The sequence below is a fragment of the Pseudomassariella vexata genome, assembly GCF_002105095.1.
Source record: "Pseudomassariella vexata strain CBS 129021 chromosome Unknown BCR38scaffold_19, whole genome shotgun sequence".
In the NCBI taxonomy this organism is placed as follows: Eukaryota; Fungi; Ascomycota; class Sordariomycetes; order Amphisphaeriales; family Pseudomassariaceae; genus Pseudomassariella; species Pseudomassariella vexata.
Window position 1 is genome coordinate 259686 of NW_024467974.1, and position 26517 is coordinate 286202.

Here is a 26517-nt window from a genome sequence, read left to right on the forward strand (position 1 = left end):
GACTAATAATTCAAACCGAACTTTGAACAGCATGTGTACGAGACTTATCAACCATTTAAAATCCGACACACCAGGCAGTACACCAAAGCTCTTTTTCTACATATGTAGAATTCGAAAGTGAACATAGGGTAGCAGTAGAAGCCTTCTTGGGGTATCTCTAGAAATAAAATCATGTCACGTCCAAGGTAAGAAAGTGTGCACTGCAAGGCAAAAATACCGAGGTCCCACTTGAATACACATTATCACATGATGGATTTTGGGTCAAAGATAACCCTAAATATTACTCCCGATCTTAACATTACTCTCTCATCCGTATGCATAAGACTCAATATCCTATTTCGTCTCTCCGCTTTGCCCACACGGTCCCGAATGAGTTGCATGGGAATGCACCTCCCGACTAGTAAACTTCGCCCTGTCCGCTGCCCACATTCGCTTGCTCAAATCAACAGGGGGCAGCGAGTCGAAACTCAAAGCATACTTGGCTACCGAGTTGGCAATGCTCTGCGTGTTGAGCAGATAAGCATCATGCGCCAGATTATCCATAGTGTCACCGGCTTGGTGATAATTCACGTCGTAAGCGACGCCCGCCTCACCGCCAAACTGGGCAGCTTCCTCTTCGGTCTTGATCACCTCAGCCCCAGTGAAGAGGCCTCCGGAAGGTATGCCGTTCATGATAAAGGCGGAATAGTCGGAGCGTCCACTGAACTCGGAGGCGATGAAGGGGGTGTTTTTGCTCGTGTAGAAGTCTTCGAAGTCCTTTTCAATCTGGGCTGAGCCTGCGGGGCCTGACAGGTTGAAGGCGCTGCCGTCTCCGTCGTAGATGCCATAGACGTAGTTGGGACTCGCAATCTGTATCTTGTTAGCGACGTTCTGGGAGAAAAGGTCGTGGTGGCCTTTACCATGTCGAAATTGAGATATGCCCTGATCTTGGCAATCTCAACTTCGGAAGTGTTCAGTTGCTTGATGTAATAGTAAGAGCCCAACTTGCCAAATTCCTCAGCACCCCAGAACGCAAACCGAACCGAGTTCTTGACCGTGAACTTAGATAGGGCCAAAGCAACGTTCAGCACGCCAATCGAGCCAGATCCGTCGTCGTTGATTCCGGGGCCGGCTTCCACCGAGTCGGAGTGACCGCCCAGTACGAGAACGTTGTCATGGTCACCATCCTTGGTCTCGGCAATGACGTTGTAGTTCGTCCGGTTCTCGAGGATCGAGTTGACCACCAAGTCAGCCACCACTTCGCCGGACTCCAGAGCTGCGATCAGAGCATTGCCCTCCTCCTGGGAGATCGAGACAGTGGGGACGTAGGCATCGTTACTAGTACCAAGAGTGCCCGACAGAGCCGCCTCGACGTTATTGTACACCACTGCACCAACTGCCCCCGCTGCACCCGCGTTCAGTGACTTCTCTGCGAACGAACAGGTTCCTCGCAAGATCAAGGCCACGTTTCCTGATACCTCGGCAGGAAAGTCCTCGGCCGCACAACCCAGGTCAGACACAAGGACGAGGGGCGCGCTGACTGTCCCGCGGGGGGTGTAAGTCATGAGATTTGGGCTGTAATCGACACCTCCAGCTGAGAGAGCGGCGTTCCCGCCGGAGAACACCTCCGTAAATGGCTGCTTTATCACGTCGTAGTAGCCGAGCGCATTCAGGGTGTCGTACAGGTAGTCGACTGTGGCGTTGTGGCCTCCGCTGCCAAAGGCACGGTTTCCATCGTTGGCATCGGCAATGTCCTGAAGCTTTTGAGAGCCGGCGAGGAGGTCCTCAAGCGTAATCAGGCTTTGAAGCTCTATGGAGCTGACAAGGAGCTTGTCTGTGGAATTACTAGCTTCAACCAAAGCTGGGGCCGTGAGCGCGACTGAGGCCAGGACGGTTTGGGCTCTCATATTGACAGCGAGGAACTAGCGTAGAGAGAGAGAGAGAGCTGGTGGAACAATTTTCCAAATGAGAGCAGACCTGCCTCTCTTAAGTAGCGTACCTCGCACCCAGCAAAGTTGTCATTGACCATGTCGCGACATCACCGCCTGCTCGTTGCAGTACGGCGGAACGAAACCCGAATAAGGGATCTATAATGGACTGCCTTGAGATAAGTCTGGACCTTCCAAAGGCAACTTCCTCAATGGGAAAAGATCGAATGGCGCGTTGTTGGGGTATAGCTTGGCAACGGCCGTGTCTTGACTTGGCGTCAGTTCGTATCCAATAGCCAAATGGCATGCATTTCCTTGGCTGCCAATGATGGGATCGTCTTATCGCTGTACAAGGCCAACATTGCTTACCGTAGCGGACATTAATATTGGCAAATGAGTTGAATGGTTAAGAAAACGAATTGATTTATTGATGGCAGTGTCAAATGGGTGTGGCTGAAGTAAATACTACGAGTTCTACAAAGTCTAGACTATGTGATTGTATGACTGCGTCTGTATATAACAGGCCTGTGGCCGCTTAAAGACGTCCATTTGTATTGCCACTCAATGTTACGGGTCGATTTTAATCTAGAGAACTCCATGCAACCCATTTCACCATTTGTGTGTTCTGTCGCCTGTGCAGTTGGCTCGCTGTTCGCTGTGCATCGTAGCAATCGCCCGAAAGCGAGATGAGAAGACGCTGTGGGGCGGTATGTTTCCAAAACGGGACGGAAAGGTCCTCAGGGCTCAAGCAGAATAAAGATATATATTAAAATAATTTGATAATAAGATCAAACTTACATGCCAGGAATCTATGCAGACGGGACGGAATAGCCCCGCTTACAGTATACGGGGACTATGTTTGCGGTTGACACAGTACTTGAAGAAGAATTGAGGAACCTAGACAGGATTTGCATCATAACTACAATAGAAGGAGTAATTGATTCAACGTTTGAGACACAACTCCATCTGTTTTGACTGACCATAGTTGTGATGATTGTCACTATAGGAGAACCACGCCGCGGAATCCCCACCCTGTTGACCAACCCGTGATATTCATCCACCGACTGGTGGGATATTCACAGACCGCATTCAGGCGAGAAGAGCAGAACGCGAACGAATTAGGAAGAGATATCGAAAATGAAGGAATTCCAGGCCCCAGAACGCTTGAGGAGGACGGTGGGCTTGGCCGGGAGTCAAATCCAGGCTACATGCTCCCAAAGCGTGCATACTAACACTATACTACGAGGCCTATGTATTTGTTGATTTTATGTTGAGGTCACGATCTACCATGGGAGGAGATCACATATGGTGGAAAGGCTGTTGGCTTTATGTCCCCGGACTGAGCGTTGAGCCATCCGCGTGTTAATGGCTACGATAATCGGGTTTTGGTCTCTGTCATAACCGGTACTGCCGAATTTCCAAACAATACCAAGGTTGCCGAAAAGTATGCGCTAACGTGTCAAGCAAGAGACGCCCCTAGATGACTGAGTCCCGAGGGAAGGCATGGTAGGCTTCCCTCGCCCAAACGCCTCCAGAGTTGGCGTCCCTGACTTTCTTCCCTGTCTTCTGTTTCCCCCTATTTCTTAGTAACCTGATCAAGATAGACCCCAGCGGCCTTGTCAAAAATCTTCTTAACCTCAGCCGGATTGATCTTCTCCTTGCGATCAAACGAGTACAGTCCATTGACCTCCTGCTCGATATCTGTCAACTGTGTCCACACAAATCCAGACACGTGCCCCGGCTTGATAACCGCCATGACAATGGCCTCGATCCGCTTAAGCAGGTCCTGCGGGTCGCTGGCTGTAGTGTACCCCCAATCGCGCTCGCCCTTCTCCGCCTCTGACGACGGCGCAATGTTGACACCCCCGAACTCGGAGCAAATGACCGGCGCGCCTTCCCGATGCTTACACCCGCCATCGCCTGGGATGGGGCGGACGAAGACTCCCCTCCCGCCGTGAAGCTCAGCGCTGAGCGTGCTCTCAAGCGTGGCGTTAGTCTTAGCCAACGCAGGCGCGTCGTGGTAGTCGTGGAAAGTTGACAGGTCGTCGCAGATGTGTTCCCAACCGCAGTTGTCGTTAATAGGACGGGTAGGGTCCAGCGTCTTGGTCATGTAGTAGAGCGAGCGGATGTGGTTGCGCTGCTCCACATTGTCTTTGAGGTCCGGGTACGCCCAGCTTTCGTTGACGGGCGTCCAGACGATGATGCTGGGGTGATTGATGTCGCGCTTGACCGACTCCATCCACTCTTGGTCGAAGCGCTCCACGTACTCGTCGCTGAACTCATAGGCGTTGGCCATCTCGCCCCATACAAGGTATCCGAGCTTGTCGGCCCAGTACAGGAAAATCGGGTCCTCAACTTTCTGGTGCTTTCGGCATCCGTTGAAGCCCATCTTTTTGGCCAATTCGATGTCTATCTTCAGACTATCAGGGTTTGGCGGCGTTAAGCCGGTCTCGGGCCAGTATCCCTGGTCGAGGTTTAGGGCTTGGAAAAGGGGCTCCCCGTTGAGTCTGAATGTGCCGTCTCCCGTCGTCCAATCGATATTGCGCATGCCAGTATAGGTCTTGGCTTCGTCAATCAACTGGCCCTGCGAGTCGTAAAGGCGGATGGCCAGGTCGTAGAGAGTTGGATGATCCGGGGACCATAGTGCCACTCCGTTCTTCCAAGAACGAGAATTATCGAGAGGCGCAGACTTGGTCACCTCCGCGGGCAACGCCTTCATCTGGTCTAATGACAATTTCAGGCCAAGGTCGAGCTTGACGTAGTCTTTATCCTTAGGTAGAGTCTGCCTCGCCTTTCCAACCGACAGACCACCAAGGCTCCCCTCAATCTCAATCTCATACTTTCCTGCTGCTTTTCGTCCCAAGACAGCGATTTTAGCCTTCACCACACCACTGTCGATGTCGTTGCTTCTCAGAACCGTCCCATCCGAGCTCGTTCCAATCCTAGCAGCCGGCACAACCTCTACCCATACGCTCTGCCATACCCCGCTCGTCGGGTGGTAGAAGATGCTTTCCGGCGTCGGTGCCCAGTACTGCTTACCCCGGGGCTGTTCAAGATCACTCGGTGAATCTCTAACTCGCATCACAATTCGCGAACCCTTTCCGGCCGCCTTGGATAGCGCATCTGTGACATCCACCTCGAAAGGAACATGCCCCCCACGGTGCTCGCCCAACAACGCCCCGTCAGCCCACACCGTCGCCAAGTAATCCACGGCGCCAAAGCGGACCACAACCCGGTGCCCCGCATCCGTGTCATCCTTCTGTCTCGGGTCATCCAGCCGCGTCTCATACCACAGGACCTCATGGGCATCCTCGTTGTCGCCCCAACCCGAGGCGGCCGTTTGGAATGCAAAAGGCAGCTGGATGGGCTTCTTGTCGTTGTGCGTGGTCTTACCCTTGGGGTCTTTGAAGGCCTTCTCCTTGAGCTCGGGAAAGGCGGCTAGACGCTGGACTTCTTCCTCGGCTTGGGCTGCGGATAGGGGGGCGGCGCTGACGGCGGCCTTTTCCGGGGTGCCGGTCAGGTGCCAGCCTTCTTTTAGGCCGACATCTTCGTCATCGAAGAGGAGCTTCCAGGAGTCGTTCAGGGGCTTCCAGTTTAGTTTACTGCGGACAAAGTCCGGGCGGGGGTAGGTGTTTGAGTACGTTGCCATTGTGATTTGTGGATGGGTAGATGTGTAGGTGTATGGGGGGGGGGGGGGGGTTGGTGTGTTGATGATCTAGGGAGATCGTCAATTGGATTCGAGTATGTCTGAAGTCAGCATCGATACTGACAGCACAAGCAAATTGACAGAGTGTCCTTCATATGAGATGGAGACTTCAACGGCTTGAGATCAACCAACTCGCATATCCGCGTCTGCGTGAAACATCCTCAATGGAGAACTTGACGTCATCCTGCGCCAATGAGGGGCACTATATCGCAGAAAACTGGACTGATCTCCAATTCTCAAGCAAAAGAAATGGAACCTCTTGCATATTAGAGAATTCGCTTCGATTCGCGAGTCAAGTCTTCTGATTATCCAACGCAAGTGAACAGGGAGTGTTGGAATTGAGCGTGCCAGGGGAGCTGTTTGGTGGCTGCCCTCAGTAAAGCACCGCTTAGTTATACTGTTCCATTGCAACTTCTACTCACTCACGCTCTGTTATCCAAGGGGATGGTAATAATTCAGTGCACTTTATCTATAGCGATTGCTTAAGTATTCTGTCCGTCATCATCTCGTTCTAGTTCTCAGTACTTAACGAAGTCCAATCATAAACACCCCCGCCCGACATCCTCAGGGGTAACACTCGCATACCAGCCAATCCATATCCTAACCCAACATTTCATGCTCTCATCATGTCACTCCTCAAATGCTTTCCATACACAAGTTGACAGTCAAACTAAGCGACGCCAGTCAATCTCCTGACACTCCTCCTCGCACCATCGCCAGTAATCATAATAGCGCCTTCCATCTCGAGTGCGCGCATCGCCTCCGAGAACTCGGTAGGGTCAACGGCAACACTGGCACCTTCGCTCAGTCGCCTGCCCACATCGCTCCATCTGACACTCTGGCCCCCGCTCGTTAGCTCATCTAGCAGAATGAAAACAGCCGTCTTCAGCTCCTCCTTGCGCTTGCGGTCCGCCGAGCTGGTGCCCTCGGTCAGGAGACTCATGTCGATCCTGCCTTGGGAGTCAGTGGCAGCCGTCTGGAGCGCCGACTGGATCAGACGGTGGGCCTCGAGCACATCGCCCGTGGTGACGGTCGATGAGAGGCGCATTTTCGCGTGTGCTTCGGCGAGACGGATCATGGATTCCAGTTGTCGCGTCGTGGCGGTGATGCGCTTCTCGGCCGCGCGGACGTCCTGGCCTAGCTTGCGCATGCCGACGTACTTGTCAACAAGGGCCTGGGCTGCATCTTGCGAGATGGTTGGGTGGATATTAGCGCGGGCGTATGAAATGTATGCTGTGAGGAATTCGACATCCTAGAGTCATGTTAGTAGTTGACATTGTGGACACCGTTCGCCGTGCAACTTACCATGATCTCGTTGTTCGAGGCTGCCGATTCGGGCTTGTCCTCCAGATACATAGACAGCAGATGCCGTGCTAGCTTTTTGTCGTTGACGTCATCTACACGATCAAGAATAAGGTAGACCAGGTCAAAACGAGACAACAGTGTTGGTGGCAGATCAATGTTCTGGGGAACAGGAAGATCGGGGTTATAGCGAGACCCGATTGGGTTGGCAGATGCGAGAATACTAGTTCTGGCGTTCAACGTTGTGATAATGCCTGCCTTGGCCACGGAAACGGTCTGTTGTTCCATGACTTCGTGGAGGACGGAACGAGTGGAATCGGACATCTTGTCGAACTCGTCGATGCAGCAGACACCACCATCAGACAGGACTAAAGCACCAGACTCGAGCACCAGCTGTCGGGTTTCGGGATCACGAGAGACGTAGGCGGTAAGACCAACAGCGGAAGAACCTTTGCCGCTAGTGTAGACACCACGAGGAGCAATCTTGTGCACATACTTGAGCAGTTGCGACTTCGAAGTGGACGGGTCACCGCAGAGCAGGACGTTGATGTCTCCACGGTACTTGGGGCTGCCTCCCTTCTGGAAGGTCTTGTTGGTGCCTCCAAACATTTGCAGGAGAATTCCCTTTTTCACGTCGTCCATCTCGTAGATAGATGGAGCTAGAGATCGAGACAAGAGGTCATAGATGTCGTCGCGAGCACCGGTTGCCTTAATCTTCTCTACCATGTCGGGGGAGATTTGCCGCGTCTCCTCGAGGTTATTGTCGGGATCATTGGCCTCTTCGTCCAAAGTGGAAACATCAGCACCCATTCGCTTCTTGTCGACCTTGGCAATGTGAACAACATCGACAAAAGTCTTGAAGACACTCTTGACTGTTCGCATGCGCGGGTTGACTCGGACCGGACTGACACGGTATATGCCAGTGATCTCGACACGGTCACCAGCTTTGCAAAAGTCAACCAACTCGTTGTAGACACAAACGGAAACCGAGTGAGGCGTCTGCCCGGCAGGCACTGCATCTGGTGTCTCTTGCAACTTGATGACCTGCTTATCCTCAAATTCGCAGCGGTTGTGAATGATCTGCATCGAATTCTTGGAATCACACAGGGGCCGTGGACAAGCGGTTGGTTCTCTGATCTTTCCGCGGTCCAGCCCGACGAGCAGGGAATGACCACACACGTTGCATCGGAAGAAGGCTTGTCTCATGTCTGGGATGACGGGTGTTGTCCGGATGACGAGGCCTTTGATCGAAATGAGCTTGTCCATGTCGGACGGGTTCAGATCCCGCAAGTTGATGACCTGGTCAAGGCCAAATGGCCTGGTCACGAAGGTCATGTCCATGATCTTCTCTTCAAGATTGGGCCCTTGCTGCCCTTGCTGGGGACGTGGCGATGCTGCGGGTTCTTCGCTTCGCTCTGAGCTTGGGAATTGCACATCGGAGCTTGGAGCAGCACCACGCTGAGAGGCGGCAGCACCATTACTCTGGCTTCTTTGCCGAGCCATTTCAGTCCGTGCCAGCTCAATCATCACGTCGTGCACTGACTGATCCATCAAGGGAACAATTTCCTGGGGATAATGCTGGATTTGATACCACAGCTTCCGAGTGGGAGGGTACAGCTTGAAGTCGCGAATATCCACATAGAGAATTCTGTTGCCGAGAACAAGCATATTGTTCAGCTCTTCCCAGTATACCTTTGTTGTGGCGTCGGGATCAGCATCGGTTTGCTCAGTAGACATGCCGTCGCTCCACATTCGATATTTTTTGGTGAAGTTCTTGAGGAATTCCTTGAACGCCGCATATGTGTCGTCGATGGAGACGGTTGTACCCCAAATAGTGGCATGGTCTTGTCCTGCGAGATGATTGGCTTCGGAGGTATTGGGATCGAGGTTGGAGAACGTGGGAGCATCCGAGTGAACCTCCTTGACAACGCGACCAGCGTCATCAAGAATGACCCTGCTGCCGCTACGAGCGCCACCGCTGAAAACCTCCGAGTTGATATCACCACGGCGAGTGCGTCTGGCGCGAGGGGTCGCGGATGTGCCGACGAAGAGGTTGCTGCTCTCGCTGCGCAGATCTGACTGGAGATTCAGAGCACGCCCGGGACTGGAGCTGGGCTCGTATCTAATAGGGGAAGACTCTGCATGATTGTTAATCAGATATTGGGTTTCTTCGGTTGAACAGCTATTCAAGTAACTAGGCCACTCACCTCCAATGAGACCAATTCCACTAGCTCTTGGTGTGCGGTCGCCATCATTTTCAGTCGTCTGCGAGTGGGTCATATTCCGCAACGGAGAGGAGGGAGCGGCGTCGCCATCAGCGTTCTGGCTCTGGCTCTCGGTGTTGTGTCGCAGAGGGGAGGAGACGTCGCCATGAACGTTAGCAGGCGAAGACTGGTAAAACAAGGGACTTGAGGCTAGCTGTGACGAGCGTGTGTTCCGAGGAGTGTTGGCATTCTGCAACGAGGCATCACCGTTCGCGGGGCTGCTCTGTGGCGCCTGTGAGTTGCGGGTGCTGCGTCTGGGTGTGCCAGACTGGCGCCGTTGACTAGGAGAAGACATTGAGAATCAGGTCTCTTTGTGCAATTGAAGGAACTATTCCGCGGTGCTTTAGACCATAACGCGACAACGTTGAGTTTGAGGTGAAAGATTGCGAAGGCCAACAAAATGGGTAGGCAGCGATGGGCTGGAGACAATCAAAGTGGTTCTTTCGCCCGACGCGTTTATTCGAAAAGATCGCGTTCGCGTCTCAGGGGCAACGCGTAAAGTGGTCTTAATATGGCTAGTCTCTTGGAATACCGATCACAATTACACCGTGTAGATAGCTCATCAGAAGCTTTATGCACACTGTATTCTCCAGTCTGGCCTTACCATTATTCAAGCCACGTCTGGAACAGCAGGCTGCCGCTGCCGCAACTAAAGACAGCTTGAGGATCAACCATTGCGACCTCGACAATTTCCACGAATCCTCCATATACGCCTTCAACTGTAGCCCAACATGGCGCCCGGAATGTCCCTTTTCTCCGTCAACGCCATAGTAATCCTAAGCGACGACGGATCGCGGGTATTTGCCAAATACTACAACGCACCCCACCAAGCGCCCTCAGCTACAGGCGGTATGTACATCGTGATGCGCCGCCACCTCGGGCGTTTAGCCAGCGACTGACAGCGCGGATAGGATCCTCTGCCAACGGCCCCTATCCAGATGTCAAGTCACAGAAGTCGTTCGAGAAGGGTCTGCTTGAGAAGACGGCCAAGCAGACTGGCGACATCATCCTCTACGACAACCGAATCGTGCTGTACAAGATGGAATCGGACGTCATGATGTATGTCGTCGGTGGAGTTGACGAGAACGAGGTGCTGCTGTACAACGTCATCTTGGCCCTGAGGGATTCCCTGCACCTGCTATTCAAGTATGTGCGCTCGCCACCAGTAAATGGGACTATTAATTGAGCAAACCAGGCAATCCGTAGACAAGCGAACCATGATCGAGAACTACGACTTAGTGTCCCTGGCTATCGACGAGATCGTAGACGCCGGCATCATCCTCGAGACAGACCCCACCATCATTGTGCAGAGAGTCAGCAAGGCCCCGACGCAAGACGTCAACCTCAGCCGCATCGACCTAAGCGAGCAAGGAGTGAACAACCTAGCACAGTTGGGAAAGGCCAAGTTGACAGACTGGCTGCGGCAGGGGCTTTGAGGTGGCGGCTGACAAGCTGGATCGGACGAAGTTGTAGCGTGTTGGGCACGGCGTTGGGAAAAGTCATCATCGTCAGTCCGCATTTAGACGGGATATCATTGTGTGGAGCGGTTACGTTCCGGGTCTGCTCTAAAAGTAGTAGTCTACGACCTAATCACAGACGCTGCCTTTCGCAGTCTGTTCATGACTGCCGCCGCAATATCTTCGTTATCTTGTATGCCCTCGATGAAGATGACGTCGGCCTTTCTTCTATCGAGTTCACGTAACGCCGCGAATAATCCTTGTGCAATGCTCTTTACATCTTGACCTATACTAAGGTCAAGGACTCTTCCTATGGACGTTTCTCCGGAAGCATCGTAGAGCTCATCTTCGTGAACATCGGCTTCCACTTCCGTGTCGACCTCGCGGCCTGCAGGTCTCTGCAAGTCGAGCTTTCCGCAACGCAAGCCAGCTCCATGTTTCCAGTGCTGTGTTCTGATGACCCCGATTCTGGTGAAGCCTGGCGCTGAGTCGTTCTCCCGCCCAGACATATTATATATTGTCTTGACGTCTTCAGGCGCAATACCGCTTTCCCCAGCTTTGTAGGTAGCCTCGTACAGCACGACCCTGGCTCGTGGACTGTAATGCTTGTACTTCATCCCCGGTGCTCTCGGTGCTGATTTGCCTATTTCGCTCTGGTCTTTGTACGCCTTTTCGACATGTTCCCAGCCTCGACAGGTGCGTATTTCATCCATACTGACTCCTCCTGGTCTCAACACCACCGGGGGGTCACACAAGCCATCCACTACGGTACTCTCGACTCCTACGAGACAAGAGCCACCGTCCAGAATGAGCTCGATCCTCCCATCCATGTCTTCGAGCACGTCCCCTGCAGTCGTCGCTGATGGCCTGGTTGATGCATTTGCTGATGGTGCTGCCAGGGGCACGCCAGCAAGTTTGATAAGTGACAAGGCTAACGGCGAGGAGGGCATTCTTGCGCCAAAGCATCTCAGTCCTGCTGTGACTTCAGGAGCCAGCCTCGACGATACCGGGTTTGGCAAGAGTATTGTCAGTGGGCCTGGCCAGAACCGATTGATGAGCGCCTTGTAGATCTCTGGTATCGGGTCTGTGGCTCCGTTCATCAATCCACAGGCAGTCCGTGGTGGCGAGAGAAGGTCTCTGAGCATCCCTAAATCGCAGAAATGACTGATGAGAGGGTTGTCGGATGGTCTGCCCTTCGCGGCGAAGATGCTCTTCACTGACCCACTTCTGGTGGCGTCTGCCCCGAGTCCATATACTGTCTCCGTGGGGAATCCAACGGGCAGATCTTTAGTCCTCAAATATTCTGCTGCCTCCTTCAAGACCCGGATGCTGGGCGAATCGCTCGTGGAAACTTCCCATATTCCCAGTCTCTCCACATCTTGGCCGTCTTTGAATTTCCCCAGGTACTCATTATCGACTTTTAACACACGCGTGGTGACGCGTGGCAAGTCCTGAGACATGGTGCTGTAGGAGTTGAAAGCAGCTCGAACAGTATAAAATCTGGTATAAATGGTTCGGATAGCCAACTTGTCGGCTGCTTAATTTTGCTGGAAACGTGGCGACATCCAAATCGATTGCTTCCCAGTCTTTGTTTGCACAACCAAAACGAGAAGTCGTGCATAAAGGTTCTAAGTGTATTGGGGTATTTGAGGGCGTCTTGAGAATAAAAAAACATTCAATATCAAGCTCGAGTTGACTCATTGCAGGCTCTGAGGGATCAATTTGGATGATGAGTTTGGTCGCAACCAATCAACTTCAAAGCCAGCGGCAGGGGTTTTTGCTAGCGTTACATCGGCCGCTAAGAATGCCAGCTTCCAGGGTCCCATCCGCTAATTCTAGCCTCAGCGTGGTGGGGGGACACCTAGCAGACACACCTGGCCCATCGCATCCGACGTTGAAGCTCCGCGAATTTATTATTGACTGACAACTTCTCTGTTGAACAGATTAGCGCTATAAAGTGGCGAAGGTCACAACGACCGATACACGACGACGCTCTTACGCCGCTATGCTCCCTTCAAGTCTAGGATTCCAATGTCCGCCAACACCCTCCTCAATGGCGACTTCTCAGCGCACATCAGCTCGAACCAGCCGTCGCAACTGAGCGCCTCGTCTTTGGTCCACGATGCTGCCTCCCTCGAGGATGTTCGTGCCTCTCTTGCCGCCCTGCACACGCACGAATCCGCCATTACCTCGCGACTCAACGCTCTTATTTCCTCCCAGGGCGACCTCTCACGCGAGCTTGGCCGTCTCGACCTCCTGCGCGCCAACCTCGGGTCCCAGGTCATCGCAACCCGCTCCATAAGCAATGGCATGCTCTCCTCGGCAGCTGAAACGGCCGGTCGCCTCTCCAATCGTGTGAAGGAACTCGACCTTGAGAAGGACCGCGTACAACAAACTCTCAAGGTCGTTGAGCAAGTGGCGGAGCTCAAAGCATGCGTTCACGGCGTTGTGGGTAGTATGGGAGCACCCCAGGATTGGGAGGCAGCGGCAGGCTACATTGCGCGGGCATCCAAGGTACCTGAGGCTATCATACGCGGTGGGTTTGCTGCGGCGGTCGTACCCAGCGTTGAGGTGCCTGATGCTCCGTGGGTTACCCTCGAGAATGCGAAAGAGTCTCTATGCGGCTTGTTTCTTCGCGAATTTGACAAGGCGGCCAAGGAAGGCGACGGCGCTAAGATCACGAGGTTCTTCAAGCTCTTCCCACTCATCGGACGGGGTGACGTGGGATTGGACGTTTATGGCCGATACGTGTGCCAAGGAGTCGCAGGTACGGCGAGACAAACGTTAAAGGTGGCGCCGGGCGGTGCTGGTACGAAAGATGGATTCTTCTACGCTAACGCGCTTACCAAGCTGTTTGAGCATATTGCACAGATTGTAGAGGGGCATGGTGGGCTGGTAGAGAGGCATTACGGGGAAGGCCAAATGGTCAAAGTCATTGAAAGGTTACAAGTGGAGGTTGACGTTCAGGGTGGCATCATTTTGGACTCGTGGAGTGATGAGAGGGGTGTGGACAGGCGGCTCACAGATGTGAAGAGCTATCCCTTCTCCTTCCTCGTCAACAGCTTCGTACAATCACAAAAGAACATGGCTGGAACGCCAAGGATGAATTCGCCGGCGCTAGGTGGTGGAACCAACGTGCGGAATAGCGAAGACGAAGGCGTCAACATGAAGGAAGTTGACGGACTTCTTAGCGAGATTGCTCTCATGCTCGGGCGGTGGTCGTTATACTCCCGATTTCTTGCTGGAAAATGCAAGGTAAAGCGATGCCAGCTGTACAACTGTCATGTTTACGCTAACAAGTCGCAGAGCCCCGACACGGATGATGCTAGCTTATCTGTGCCCGAAGTTGTCACCAACTCGAACTTGCATAGGAAGATTTCCGCAAAACTTGCATCGCCCTACAATGTCATGTCTACATTCTTCTTTCGGAGATCTGTTGAGAAGGCATTCCAGCTAGACGAGTCCCCGACAGGGTTAACCCTGAATCCGAACAAGCCTGTAGATGGCAACCCTCCATTCATCATCTCAGCAGTTGATGATGTCATGTACATTGTCAGTGCAGTCATCCAAAAGGCAATATCTACGTCTCAACGAGACGTGGTCGGCTCAGTGCTCTCAACTGTGGGGAGAGTGCTAGGGTCTGATTTTATCGGCATGGTACAACGGAAGATGCGAGACGAGTCATACCCAAGGGCAATTGTGCAAGGAGGGTTTCCACCAGAAGATAAAATCATCTCTTTCATTGTTCTCATCAACAGTCTCGACATTGCAAACGAATATCTAGCCCGCATAATATCGACAAGCCTAGGCGTGCCGGATCAGCCGAATGGAGCCTCACATCCCAAACCCCTGGCCAACGCGTTCCCCTTCGAGCATGATGTGACCTTCGTCACTGCAGCGCTAAACACGCTGAATTCTTCTTTTTCCGCCAAGACCAACGAACTCCTCTCCGACGGACGCCAGGTTCTCTTCAACAACGTCGTGAAGCTGCGGCTGCGGCCTATCTTGGCAGAGACTTTCAAGGACATTGATTACACCCTTACCGAGGACGACTTGGCTGAAAGGGCGGAGCTGAACGACGAGAACGAGGAGGAAATGCTGGAGCACGTCCAGCGGCGGTTCGAACACAGCTGGAATGCATTGATAAAGCCAATCGAACGACTTATGACGACGAAGGTCTTCGGCGTCTTGAGCGACAACACGGCAAGGTACCTATCCAGGGTGCTGGAAAAGAAAGTGTGGAGTTACAGCGGAAAGGCAAACGCGTACGGAGCCATCCGCATGGAACGAGACTTCTACGGCATCATCAGCATCGTTGCGAGGGGCAACTACGGTATCAGAGAGCTATTTGCGAGGGTTACACAGACGCTCATGGTTGCGAATATGGAAGACGAAGAGTGGGAAGAGTTGGCGGCTGAAGGCGATGATGGCATGCAATGGGTGCTGACCGAGGATGAAAGACGCAGAGCGAGAAACTTGGTGCGCGAATGAAGCATGATCCGAGATCTATAGTATAGCATGTAAGGTCTAGAACAAGGGTTGCTAAAAGGAATTGTTTGTTCTATCTTCGTCAAACAATACGTAGGTCTGACAACCTATGCATTGAGAAGTTGTTCCACGATCATATGCATTTATCCCGAGATATTGTATTATCCGAACGTGAAAATCGTCCTTCTACGAGCAATCAATCACAATAGCTTTTGAACGCCCCAACCTCAATCTCAACATCAGTTCACACGTATATCCGCATCACTTAATCCCGATTCGCCTGCCACAACTGCAGCCATGACGACACTTCAGTATGGTCTTCTAGATGAGCGCGAGGAGCAAGAATTACATAAGACCCGCCTCCTTAATGTGGAAGACAAGCCCTTCAAGCGCGTCACCAAACGCCTGATTGCACCAGGCGCCTTCACCAACCCCAAGCTCAATATTCTGCCTACACCTCCGCCCGAAGCAGCAGATGGAAGCAGTCATGATGATGCTGCCTCATCGCCGACCAACTCCGCTTCCGCCACCACCACAAACGTGACCGCCCTCAAGGAAGACATCACGCTCGACTTCGCCGCCTTCGACTCCGCCATTGCGCGCCTGCAATTCCTAGCAACAGCCAACGCGGCGGAGCGCGAGCGCTACGCCGCGGACCGGCTGCGCATCCTCGAGACGATGGACTCGGTGCGCAACAACAACGCGGCGCTGCGGGTGCAGCTGGACGAGGCCAAGGCGACGCTGGCGCAGCGCAAGAAGTTCGACGAGCTGGCCGACAAGATCACGAGCAACAGGATGCTGCGCACGCGCGCCGAGCAGCACGTGAGCCTGGCTAAATTGCAGGAGGAGTGCGAGGAGCTCGCGAAGGAGAGCCAGACGTACAGCGGCACGTGGCGCGAGAGGAAGGAGCAGTTCGACAAGCTGGTCGAAGAGGGTGTGCACCTGCGCAAAATTATCCGTGATGAGAAGGAGGAGGTTGAGAGACGAGAGGGCATGGATGAGGATGGCGAGGATGATGCAGGGACACCTAGCAAGGAGCAGAGTGGGAATGGTACACCTAGACCTGGAAGCAGTTCGGGTCGGACGCCAAGGCCGGATAGCCCATCTGGCGGCGAGGGTCTGAAGGCACGGCCAGATCCAGCTGAGGGGTTCTCGCGATCAGGCAGTCAAGCACCGAGTCTGCGGGCTGGAAGCAGCCCGAAACCTATGAGTCCTGGAGCTGGAAGTCAGGCACAGAGGGAAGAGCCGGAGGAGGGTGAGGACGTGGAGATGGGCGAGTCGACGCAAGCTGTCGATACACCTATGGCTGGCGGTACTTCAGAAGACACTCCTCAGATCACGGTGGACGCACCCGCAGTCGAAGGGGAAAAGGAAGGGGACAAGATGGATATCACTTGAGCTCGGATGAATGCCAATAATCAGAGACTAGGACTTTCCAAGAGGTGATAACCCCTAATTGATTGTGGTGTAGGGGGGCAGGGCGGTGTTCGGGCAACGGCGATGCTTGGCGAGCTCAAATAAGCAAGGAAGACGGCAAGAATAATCATAGCTATACCCAAATGCAAAGAGGAATATCATCGCGGCCAGTTGCCTCTGCTATAAACACTTTGCCCTCCCATGTCCTTTAATCCGACGCCGAATGGTATCATCTCATCTCATCTCATCTCATCTCATCTCATCTCATCTTCGCTTTAATCCCCATAGAAACCACCGAGCAGCATCATACCGCTAAGCTATTCCATACAAATGTGCATGTTATGCCTCGGCCTTCGGCGCCTTGGCAAGTGACTCCTTAGCCTTCGTCAACTCGTCCGCGTCCGCATTTCCGCCTTCCGCTGTCGCGATCTGCTCCTCGAGTCTCGCAACCGCCTCCGAGATGCGTTTGTTCAGCGGCTCGAAAATGGCCTTGGTCTCTTCCACGGCTTGTTGCTACGTAAACCAATAACCATTAGCTCCGTTTTGTTCCATTCGTTCATAAGTGCCCCTGGAGTGGGGTCTCCCCCCAGGTCTAGGTAGGAGATACGTATTTACCTCCTGCTTCAGCATGAACTCGGCATTGCTGTCCGTATTCGCGTCCTTTTTCTTCAAATCTGCCTCGAGCTTGGCGACGCGCTCCGTTTGAGTGGAGAGCTCCGTCTTGTAGAGCTTCTCTTCCTTGACAAGACGTTCGACGGCTTGCGTCGCGATCTTGAGGGGCGATGGGGCGGGCATAGTTAGGTCTGTTGAGTCGGAAACTTGGAGGGTGCGAGGGATTGTTAGTTTGGCTAGGTGATAGTTAGAAGTAGGTATCGAAGAGGGAACGGAGAGCTGTCTGGGCTTGATGCAGTTGTTTGAAATCAAGCAGATCTGGAAATCTGTTTGGCGGGGTTGGCGGGGTAAACGGTTTCCCATAGCGGCAAGGATCCCGGTAATCGCATACAATTATACTCGGAGTAATCAGGGTGAACTGACGACCCTGCTCCTTCATTCGGCAAAGCATTTGTACCCCTGTTGATACTCAACCATTTCCCAGCACGCATCAATATATAGCAGTAGTTTCTAGTGAAATCAAGATACGAGAATAAGTCTAACCGGAACGAACATGGTCACATAGCGGGAACACTGATTTGCTGCATTGGCCGCAACTATCTACACTAAATGAGCAACGCGTAGCTCAAGTGCAACTGCGAATGGATGTGAATATTCAGGATTTGCTGTTATTCAGAGGCCGCTATCCAGCTCTTGCGAGAGGCCACGTCAAATCCACACCGGGAAGGCACGACAGAGCCAACTCACTGTATAAATACACTTGCTGGTGGCTCGGGATTAAGCTCAAAATACTGAAATGGCGCGCCTGTAACATTCGTTTCAGCCAGGGAAGATCATATTCTTATTTCTATTTGGACTGCAACCTGGAGTCTGATACATCACATAGTCGCTGATTTGAAGTTTCCGAACACAGAAGCTTCCTGAGTATCCTGGATAGCGAGCGGGAAACACGCGGTTCTCAGATACAATAGAGTTGTCTTTGTGAGAGAACCTTGGCAAAAATCTCCGTGGTCCTTCTTACCATTGATTCTAATGGACTTGTACATGACCAAGTAAGTATCCTATCCGCTTGTATCCACTTGCAAGCCACCATAGCTTCTGTAAGCTTATCCCGTGATTTTTCTGAGTAACTGAACAACGTTTAATTTTTTCGTGAAAGATAAAAAAAGACGGGGAAACATAGATAGAGAGAGCAGAAGAAAACAAGGGAGATAGAAAAGCAAGAGTCCAATTCTCAGCGAGCTGTTCAGATACGTAGGAGGCCATCGATTATCTACTCTATGTTGTTTTCACATCAACCAAATAGTGTAGCTTTTACCCACTGCCAATATATTTTGTGTTTGATACTATCAAATATATGAGGCAATTCGTTCATTCTAGAGATGATGTTTATAAGTAACAAAGTCTAACACGCAAGCCAGAACGGAAGCTAAATGAGTGGGCAAGTTGAACAATGTTTGCCCACTTGTGGGAACGATTTATCACAACCAGGCCAGAGCCGCATTATAGTTGGTGCCGAAGGAAGTTTCTGTATTGACAATGGGCAACAGTTTTTTGCGCACAATATGTTTTACTGGACACAAATACTACATCTTTCTCCGGTTAAGACGAAAAATCTCCCTGGAGCATCTTACAACTACACATACACACGTACGCACGCAAACACATACAATCACCAAAACTCACGATGAGACTACTACCCTTCTTTCTCTGTATCACTTTGATGCTTTTTGTGGCACAATCGGTCGTTCTCCCAGCCAACGTGACTTCCAATGCTTCACTGGAGTCTTCCTCCCGGTCGAGTGTAGACTTGAGCATGGCTACCCACGCAACGGTCAAAGACAACACCTCCAACAGTGCCATCACTTTCACCGGCCCGGCCTTTCCCCATGGTGAGGATATCACTTTCACTGGCACTGCCAAAGCTATCCACGACCACCTCCGTGAACTAAACCCCAACTACGACGAGGACTTCAAGCAATACTTCCCCTCCGCTTCTTCCAACCATAACGGCAATGGCACCAAGGCAGTCAAATTGGGAAGTACCATGGAAGAGGAAAACATATACTGCGATGACTCTGGCGTGTTCGCAGACATCGATGCTGTTTACAAGAACATCGACTATCTGGGTAATCTCCTCGGCGGGTGCAAGCTAACCACGGATTCGTGCACCTTCATTTCGTGCTCATGGAATGCGGCGGTTTACGTTTGTGGGGGATTGGATGTTCCTACATCTGACGTGTCTTGTAGAGATGTTGCGGAATGGACCAGGAGGATCGCGAACTTATGCATAATAAATGGCGGGGTACGTGGGTATGCGAAGCCAATGTATGATGGGGTGTACGCCGGGTACGACATCCAGGTTCGTGGTATGCTTGGTTTAAAGGATTGGCTCGAGTGCCATGCCTTTAACGGGTAATGAAGGACTGTACTCGAGATTGGCAAAAGAGTAGGAACGAGGATGCGGCTTATGTCATCATTAACTGGGAAAGTGCACTCCGGCTTTGGATTTTGCGTTTTCCGTAGTGGAAAAGTCTTTCTTTCCTAAGTACTCACCAATTCGCAGTCTTCAAGAACAACACGTATATAAAAGAAATGCCTCTTTTCCGATTTTATACCGTACTTTGCTCGCTGAAGACGAGCTTTCCAGCCCGACGCTCCACGTTCTTTGGGGACGTTGGCTAACCTGCCAGCGAGATCCCCATGTTTAATCAATTTGAGAGGCATGGACTGACTGTCCACAATCAGGAAGCCCTTGTCGGCTACCATAATCGCACCCAACAAGGAAAGCAAAAATCAAGATGGCGCACTGAGTCATTCCAGTCCGCTGCTCAATTATACCCGCATCGTACCTGTGTCATCTGTCCTTGCTATTGTTATTCCCCTTCCCCTCCGTATGAATAGATCCATTCGGGTGAATACAAATATCAAGACATCGCTGTTGTCCGACTATACTGCATCGATGACACCAAGCGCCTGCGGTTTCTCACATTCTGCTTCAGCCTCAGCAGACGCCATGTGTTGCGGAACGCCGATGGCATCAAGGGTTTTCTTCAGAATGGCCATGTTACACTCGCTCGTCTGCTGTCCATTTTTGTTGCGCTCAAACGGCCTCTACAGCCCGTCGAAAACAAACAACAGTTATGGCAGGTAGACGATACACTCCCAGACCGTTTTCTCCCGGATGTGACCCCGGTGAGTATTCTCAGCGGAACGCAAGTAGTGCTTAGATGTCCGTCTATTGGCAATCATCATCTGCATAGTTACTAAATACCGGGCTTCCACATAGATTCAACTGCAGTAGAGAATGGCAAGCATCTAATTGGCCAACGTTGACCAACTACATGCAGCAACGTTTTGTCTGTCAAAACATGGATGGCCTCCCGCATACTGTATGGCTGCCTGATCGACACATTCACTTCTTAAAGATGATCTCTACTTCGAAGTTCTTATATTTCCAACGTTCCTTATAATTCCACTCTCAGCAGTCTCAAGTTCAAAATCAAATTACTTTCATGCAAACCTACACTTAATATCGGATAAACTACACCTTGACCCAGCAATCCAAGATGACAGAATCTTCAGTTGTCCCTCTCCAGTCCAAGGACCATAAGGCTCTGCTGGACATCATCGACAAACTACGTTCCAGAGGAATCAACCACTACGTGGACCTACCGCAGATTGTAGTTTGCGGCGACCAGTCATCTGGCAAGAGCTCAGTGCTGCAAGCAATCTCACGCTTCTCCTTTCCCACCAAGGACAACCTCTGCACCCGATTCGCAACAGAACTTGTTCTCCGTCACACCGACAAAGGCTCCGAAGAGAAGTGCAGCGTCTCAATTCACCCCGGCAGCGACCGTTCGCCTGAGGAGAGAAATAGACTGGAATCGTTCCTGCACTCGGAGATACCCGAACAACGGAACATTGGTCTACTTGTCGACAAGGCTAAGGATTTCATGGGTCTTAATGGCGACCAGAGCAAGACGTTCAGTAACGATGTTCTCCGCATCGAACTGTCGGGCCCAGACCAGCCGCACTTAACCATCGTCGACTTACCAGGGCTGTTCCGCGCCGGCAACCGAGAGCAGTCGTCCGAGGATGCTGCTGTTGTGCGATCTCTGGTGCGATCCTACATGAAAAATCGTCGCAGCATCATCCTAGCCGTGGTCTCTGCGAAGAATGACTTCGCTTTGCAGGAAGTCACCCGATACGCCCGAGAGATCGACCCTCAGGGCCAGCGGACCATGGGCCTCATCACCAAACCCGATGCACTGGATGTCGGATCTGACAGCGAGCGTGCCTACGTTGAGTTGGCGCAGAATCGTGATGTCAAATTCCGTCTGGGCTGGCACGTTGTGCGAAACCGGGACTTCTACTCTCGGGATGCAACGAATGAGGCGCGGGACCAGGCCGAGGCTGAATTCTTGTCTCGCGGCGTCTGGGCCGACATTCCCCGAAACCATAAAGGAGCCGCTTCTTTACAGGTGCGGCTGAGCGACGTATTAAAGGATCTCATTCTCGACCAGCTCCACGTTGTCATGGAAGACATCGAGAATGGAATCAAAGATTGCTCGAACCGACTTGAGAAGGTAGGGACCGCAAGGGGCACGGTTGAAGAGCAGCGCAAGTACCTTCTGCATACGAGCCACCTATTCTCCAGTCTCCTGCAGGCCGCTGTGGATGGGGTGTACCGAGACAATTTCTTTGGAAACGCGCGCGAGGGCGAAGGCTACCGCAAGCGGCTCAGGGCGGTGGTGCAAAATACCTTGACGGACTTCTCTGAGTGCATGCGTAAACGCGGACAGGCGAGACGCATCGTCGTTGATGACGCCGAAGAAGCCGATGAACATACCACTCCTAACACTATCCGGAGGCAGCATTACTTGATGGAAGTCAAGGAACTGATGAGGAGGACCAGAGGATGCGAACTACCTGGGACCTATAACCCTCTCATCATAGGAGACCTTTTCCATGAACAGTGCCAGCCGTGGAAGAAGTGGATCGAGGAATACTCTGGTCGGATCATGAAGGAGGTGGACTACTCGATAACTGCCGTCTTGGCTCACGTGGTGGACGAGATTACCGGAGCTGAGCTGTGGGCCGAGCTTCTGAGCCCAGGTCTTGACAAGTTGAAGGAGAAGTTCCATGTCAAGGTCGCCGAGATACTGGCACCGCATGAGTCTGGACATCCCATCACGTACAATCATTACATGGTGAACAACTTCCAGACAGCACTAGCACGGCATCGCAGAGATGACATAGAACGGAGACTCAGGGCCTCGAGCCAAGTAAATAGCGACAACGGACGTGTTTTCGGGAGTCTGGAAACCATTCTCGATGCCGTGGCGAGAGACACGGAAGCTGACATGGAGACATTTGCGTGTTCCACAGCGACTGATATGATGGAGGCTTACTATAAAGTTAACATTGATCCCTGTTGCTTCTTCGGAGTTAACTAACATGGAACAGGTGGCATTGAAGAACGTGGTGGACAACTTTGCCAGACTGGCAGTTGAAGCTTGTCTAGTTGCCAAAATACCCTCTTTATTCACCCCAGACATTGTGTTTGGCCTGAGCGATGAGGATGTCCAGCGAATCGCCACTGAAAACGAAGATATTGTTTTTGAGAGGACAACCCTGACAGAGAAGTTGGAAGTTCTCACCGACAGTCTGAGAGACCTGAAGCTCTTCAGCAGGCATCATCAGACCGCGCCTAGTTAGTTCCACCTGTCTCACAATCATTCCGTACTCTCTGAAGAAGATGGGAACGCTGACCATAGACAACTATATAGCAACGTATGCACCGTCTGCCTCCGAGCGGCTCTCTTCCAGGTCCTCTTCCCGGGAAACCAAGTACAGCCGGTCCCGATCGAGCTCAGAAAGGTCGTCGTATCCTGTACCGGTGGAGATATGCTGTGAGGAGGCTGGGGTGGAAATTTATTCGCCTCCTGCGCCACGTGTTGCGTCTTTCAGATAACTGGTTCTAGAGAGTTATAGCACCGAAGATGAAAAAGTGCAACAAGGGCAGGAAGCATAGGCCTGTCTCTAGCTGTCCCTATTCCCCTGTTGAGGTTGCTGTAGGCTGTGATGGTATGGAAGCCTGATGGGATAGATAGGCAAATGATAAATATGGATTTGTAAACTATGTATGAGCTGGAACCGTAAAGCACAAAAGAACATTTAGGGTAAATGCAGCGCAAGGAGGAAATTAATGATGTCGCCAACCGTAGGCATATATCTGATTTTGATATGCGCGGCACAGCGGCACAGTGAGGGCGCCGAGAGAATAGTTACGTTCTTATTATCTGCAAATAAAATACAATAAGCGCCACTGATGGCACTTCTGGTATTTGTAATTGTATCCAAACCCCATGATATGAAAATATCTAAGGAAAATGACAAAGATCTTATGCTCGAATATCGCTGTCGCACAACTGGTCGCCTCGAACAACGGAATCGAACTTGGAATATGCCACAACCACACCGACAATATCGACGGAGTTAGTCGCATGGCCTATGTAAGCTTCAAATAGATGAAGAAATGTGGTGACGATTTACTTACACTCGGAGATTCAGTTTGTATTTCATGTTAACAATCACTTGAGACCTTCGACGTCGGCGGAGTACTTCTCCTGCATTTTCAGGGATAATGTCAGCCCCCAAAATGCATGGACCGTTCCAGGATAGATTTCCAGCCTAGCCGGAACACCAACGTCCCTGAAGACTTGCTCCATGAGCAGAGTGCAATCTCGTATACTCATCCGGCACTGTCTCGGGGCTGATGGCTGAGTTTATAGAAGCGCATACCCCAGTGAGCGGCGGGTTCGACCTCGTCTCAACCCACAGGTGAGCCACTGTAAGAGCCATACCAGCCCCTGAGATTTCACCGCCAACCAGGAATCCTCTATCGGGATTGACGTTCAGATTGTCAAGGTTCACGCAATCTAGTCCTGAGTCAAACGTAAGTCGGCGAGGTTCAATAACGCGATATGTCCTTGCCCAGCTCAGTGCGTCAAGGCAATCGCAGAGGCCAGTGGAAAACGGATGCTCCAGTGCCAGGCAGAAGTCGACCGTCGCAGCGACGCCTTCCAGCTTGAAAAATGCACGACTTAGCCCGGAGCCGGTATCTATTTCACCCACAGCCAACGCGCGCCGCGAATCACGAGCAGGATAGGACATCTACCAAATGGGAGATGTCGCGGGCGACTGATGCGCACTGCAATTGTTCCTGCCGGTTTCAGTTGCGGTTTGACAACATTGCTCAAGCAAACTCACTTCAAATTTGATCAAGATGTCCCAGTTCCGCATTTGGATACCATGACATAATGTGTTACTGGTGAAAGTTGATATCGTAAGTCTTGAATTCACTCATAGAAAAGTTGGTAGCAACGGAGTATTCCCGTTTCATATACTAGCGATAAGTCGACGTCTTCAAAGGATCGAACATGCGATCCATCGAGGAAACCAGAGCTTTCCAAAACATGGATCCTTTTTAGACTCTAGAGCTTGGAGCCGTATATTGATCGAGAAGAGCTGACACTACCTTATATGATAGGAATACTTGGTGTTAAAATGCAACAGATTGGGAAGTATACTTCGATTATTGCGAGCGAATCATACCCGTCAAACTCACAAGTTCAACAACAGGGTGGCCGAGGCAAGTCGGTCGATGAGATGACATGCTCCGGAGCTCTCACTAACTCAGCCTCATTTTACCTGAGGCTCGAGATAGGATACCCTGTACCAACTTTGGAGGTTTCGCAGGGACCATAGATGCTTCCGACTGTCGAGACTCGTAATTACTGCGACCTTGCTCAAGTGTCGTCCTCGATTCGAATTTCGCTTGATCGCAATTGACAATTTAGCATATCGGCGATAAGATAAGCGTTTATCGCCATCGGGAAGTCGCGAGCTTCTTACAAATCATGAAGTACTCTCCCGCGAACTCTTTGCCCTGAGGTCATCAGCTCGGAATCTTCAACAAGCCAGAAAACCGCCTTAATTGACAAGCGAAATGGCATCCCAAGCTGTATCAATGCGTAGGTCACCCTTCACACTGCCATGTCAGAACTCCCAACTTACTCAAAATAGCTTCCGTCGCATCCAGGACAGAGGCAAAGCCTGTCGTGAACTCCAACGACGCAGCTTCCAAGCCAAAGGTTCGTCGCATTGAATTCGCCTGTCTGATTGAATTTGGTGGACTTTGCTAACATATTGCGCATAAAGCCCTGCTGCGTATGCAAAGACGAGAAATCGCGACGCGACGAATGCATGCTATTCTCCAAAGGATCGGATCCCGCAGCGGACTGCAAGTCGACCATCGATCAATACCGAACTTGCATGGCTGGATTTGGCTTCCAGGTCTAAGGCGATATGAGCCAGGTAGAGGGTTGGTCGTTGAGTCGACCCGTGTACAATACAGGCCTTTGTCTCGCAAAATACGTTGACGAGTGGCGTCATCCAGATGCATTAGACCGCGTTATAAACCCGGTCAGACAAAAGCCTACCCACTTTGTATTGGCTCTGCTGATATCCTAGGTTGCGAATAAATATATTTCGGTTCTCTTCTCTGTTACCCAGGGGCCTCAATAAGTTAAACCACGGTGCCTTGTACAAGCGTTGTCAACGGCATCACTTTGTGTGATGTTGAGACAGATCTTTTCCAGGACCGGCATGCACGAGTTCTTGCTGTCAAAACCTCAAATCCGCAAATCTTGCGCGCCGTGCCCATTTCTATCAGCTGACATCGAAAGGTCCCACACCAATAGCACCGCTAGGAAGACTCAGCGCATCCAAGATTCGATCGGCGTTGCTACCATGTTGCTTTGCGGATCACATCATTCTCTTCTCAGTCATTAGGAATGGTGAATATTGGAGTTCTTTCAGCTTCCAGCTAGGAGGATTCGAGAGAAGTGCGACTCAGGCCCTGGCTAAACTGAACCAACCACGAGAACCTGGGGACGTTCAGATCCGGATCAGCACTTACAACAGCTCTGCTATCTGCATGGCGTCGGTGACATGTTTGCCAGTCCCGCTGTAGACATTGCATTTTCCAGCTGAATACACCCATCCAGAACATTACGGTGACGGTGTGATGCCAGTGGTGGGTGATGGATAAGCCAAGATCCGAGCCTCGAGGTAAAACGAACGACTGCACATTTACACACTCACCCGCACGCCACGACACTTAGTGAACTTTTACGTCGCTTTATGTCTTGTTATTGTCGTCTGAAATGGCATCAATGGACACTACCAAGTATTACTACCTGACCAATCTCCAAATCCTGACAGACTATCTGTTCGCCTCAAATCTCTTCAATGACGATTCGGCGATGGAAAACGGCATCTATTGATGGGATTCCCGG

The 26517-nt window shown here is 51.7% G+C and overlaps 11 protein-coding genes across 11 annotated transcripts; 6 read left to right on the top strand and 5 right to left on the bottom strand.

Annotated features, from left to right (window-relative positions):
- Positions 1-216: 216 nt before the first annotated feature.
- BCR38DRAFT_469045 (uncharacterized protein) lies at positions 217-2113 on the bottom strand. Its single transcript, XM_040862794.1, has 2 exons — positions 900-2113; positions 217-849 (listed from the first exon to the last, which is right to left on the bottom strand). Exons 1-2 carry the CDS (start codon positions 1884-1886, stop codon positions 334-336), a joined length of 1503 nt encoding a protein of 500 aa, XP_040710743.1. The 5' UTR covers positions 1887-2113; the 3' UTR covers positions 217-333.
- A 1370-nt stretch (positions 2114-3483) lies between these two features.
- On the bottom strand, positions 3484-5556 carry BCR38DRAFT_354602 (glycoside hydrolase family 2 protein; the record flags this gene model as incomplete). The annotated part of the gene is made up of 2 exons (XM_040856890.1): positions 3484-5274; positions 5401-5556. The coding sequence occupies 2 exons, from the start codon at positions 5554-5556 to the stop codon at positions 3484-3486; spliced, it is 1947 nt and encodes a 648-aa protein (XP_040710744.1).
- Positions 5557-6040: 484 nt separating this feature from the next.
- BCR38DRAFT_378217 (MCM2/3/5 family-domain-containing protein) lies at positions 6041-9650 on the bottom strand. Its single transcript, XM_040857368.1, has 3 exons — positions 9123-9650; positions 6919-9053; positions 6041-6865 (listed from the first exon to the last, which is right to left on the bottom strand). Exons 1-3 carry the CDS (start codon positions 9472-9474, stop codon positions 6284-6286), a joined length of 3069 nt encoding a protein of 1022 aa, XP_040710745.1. The 5' UTR covers positions 9475-9650; the 3' UTR covers positions 6041-6283.
- Positions 9651-9910: 260 nt separating this feature from the next.
- Positions 9911-10615, top strand: BCR38DRAFT_354533 (clathrin adaptor complex small chain; the record flags this gene model as incomplete). The annotated part of the gene is made up of 3 exons (XM_040856886.1): positions 9911-10028; positions 10091-10325; positions 10375-10615. 3 exons carry the CDS (start codon positions 9911-9913, stop codon positions 10613-10615), a joined length of 594 nt encoding a protein of 197 aa, XP_040710746.1.
- On the bottom strand, positions 10304-12332 carry BCR38DRAFT_449266 (DHBP synthase RibB-like alpha/beta domain-containing protein). The gene has a single exon (XM_040861276.1). The coding sequence runs from the start codon at positions 12094-12096 to the stop codon at positions 10759-10761; it is 1338 nt and encodes a 445-aa protein (XP_040710747.1). The 5' UTR covers positions 12097-12332; the 3' UTR covers positions 10304-10758.
- A 186-nt stretch (positions 12333-12518) lies between these two features.
- Positions 12519-15317, top strand: BCR38DRAFT_527983 (COG4 transporter). The gene is made up of 2 exons (XM_040865411.1): positions 12519-13891; positions 13943-15317. The coding sequence occupies exons 1-2, from the start codon at positions 12668-12670 to the stop codon at positions 15125-15127; spliced, it is 2409 nt and encodes an 802-aa protein (XP_040710748.1). The 5' UTR covers positions 12519-12667; the 3' UTR covers positions 15128-15317.
- On the top strand, positions 15316-16793 carry BCR38DRAFT_449268 (Tho complex subunit 7-domain-containing protein). Its single transcript, XM_040861277.1, has one exon. The coding sequence runs from the start codon at positions 15422-15424 to the stop codon at positions 16520-16522; it is 1101 nt and encodes a 366-aa protein (XP_040710749.1). The 5' UTR covers positions 15316-15421; the 3' UTR covers positions 16523-16793.
- Positions 16770-17621, bottom strand: BCR38DRAFT_449269 (tubulin binding cofactor A). Its single transcript, XM_040861278.1, has 2 exons — positions 17156-17621; positions 16770-17053 (listed from the first exon to the last, which is right to left on the bottom strand). Exons 1-2 carry the CDS (start codon positions 17513-17515, stop codon positions 16880-16882), a joined length of 534 nt encoding a protein of 177 aa, XP_040710750.1. The 5' UTR covers positions 17516-17621; the 3' UTR covers positions 16770-16879.
- Positions 17622-18797: 1176 nt separating this feature from the next.
- BCR38DRAFT_449270 (uncharacterized protein) lies at positions 18798-19579 on the top strand. The gene has a single exon (XM_040861279.1). The coding sequence runs from the start codon at positions 18840-18842 to the stop codon at positions 19569-19571; it is 732 nt and encodes a 243-aa protein (XP_040710751.1). The 5' UTR covers positions 18798-18839; the 3' UTR covers positions 19572-19579.
- Positions 19580-20400: 821 nt separating this feature from the next.
- BCR38DRAFT_83825 (P-loop containing nucleoside triphosphate hydrolase protein) lies at positions 20401-23384 on the top strand. The gene is made up of 3 exons (XM_040865690.1): positions 20401-22572; positions 22622-22868; positions 22945-23384. The coding sequence occupies exons 1-3, from the start codon at positions 20722-20724 to the stop codon at positions 23127-23129; spliced, it is 2283 nt and encodes a 760-aa protein (XP_040710752.1). The 5' UTR covers positions 20401-20721; the 3' UTR covers positions 23130-23384.
- Positions 23385-25369: 1985 nt separating this feature from the next.
- On the top strand, positions 25370-25519 carry BCR38DRAFT_354340 (cytochrome c oxidase copper chaperone; the record flags this gene model as incomplete). Its single annotated transcript, XM_040856873.1, has 1 exon — positions 25370-25519. A coding segment is annotated over one exon (150 nt), but the record flags the coding sequence as incomplete, so codon positions are not given.
- Between the last annotated feature and the right edge of the window lie 998 nt (positions 25520-26517).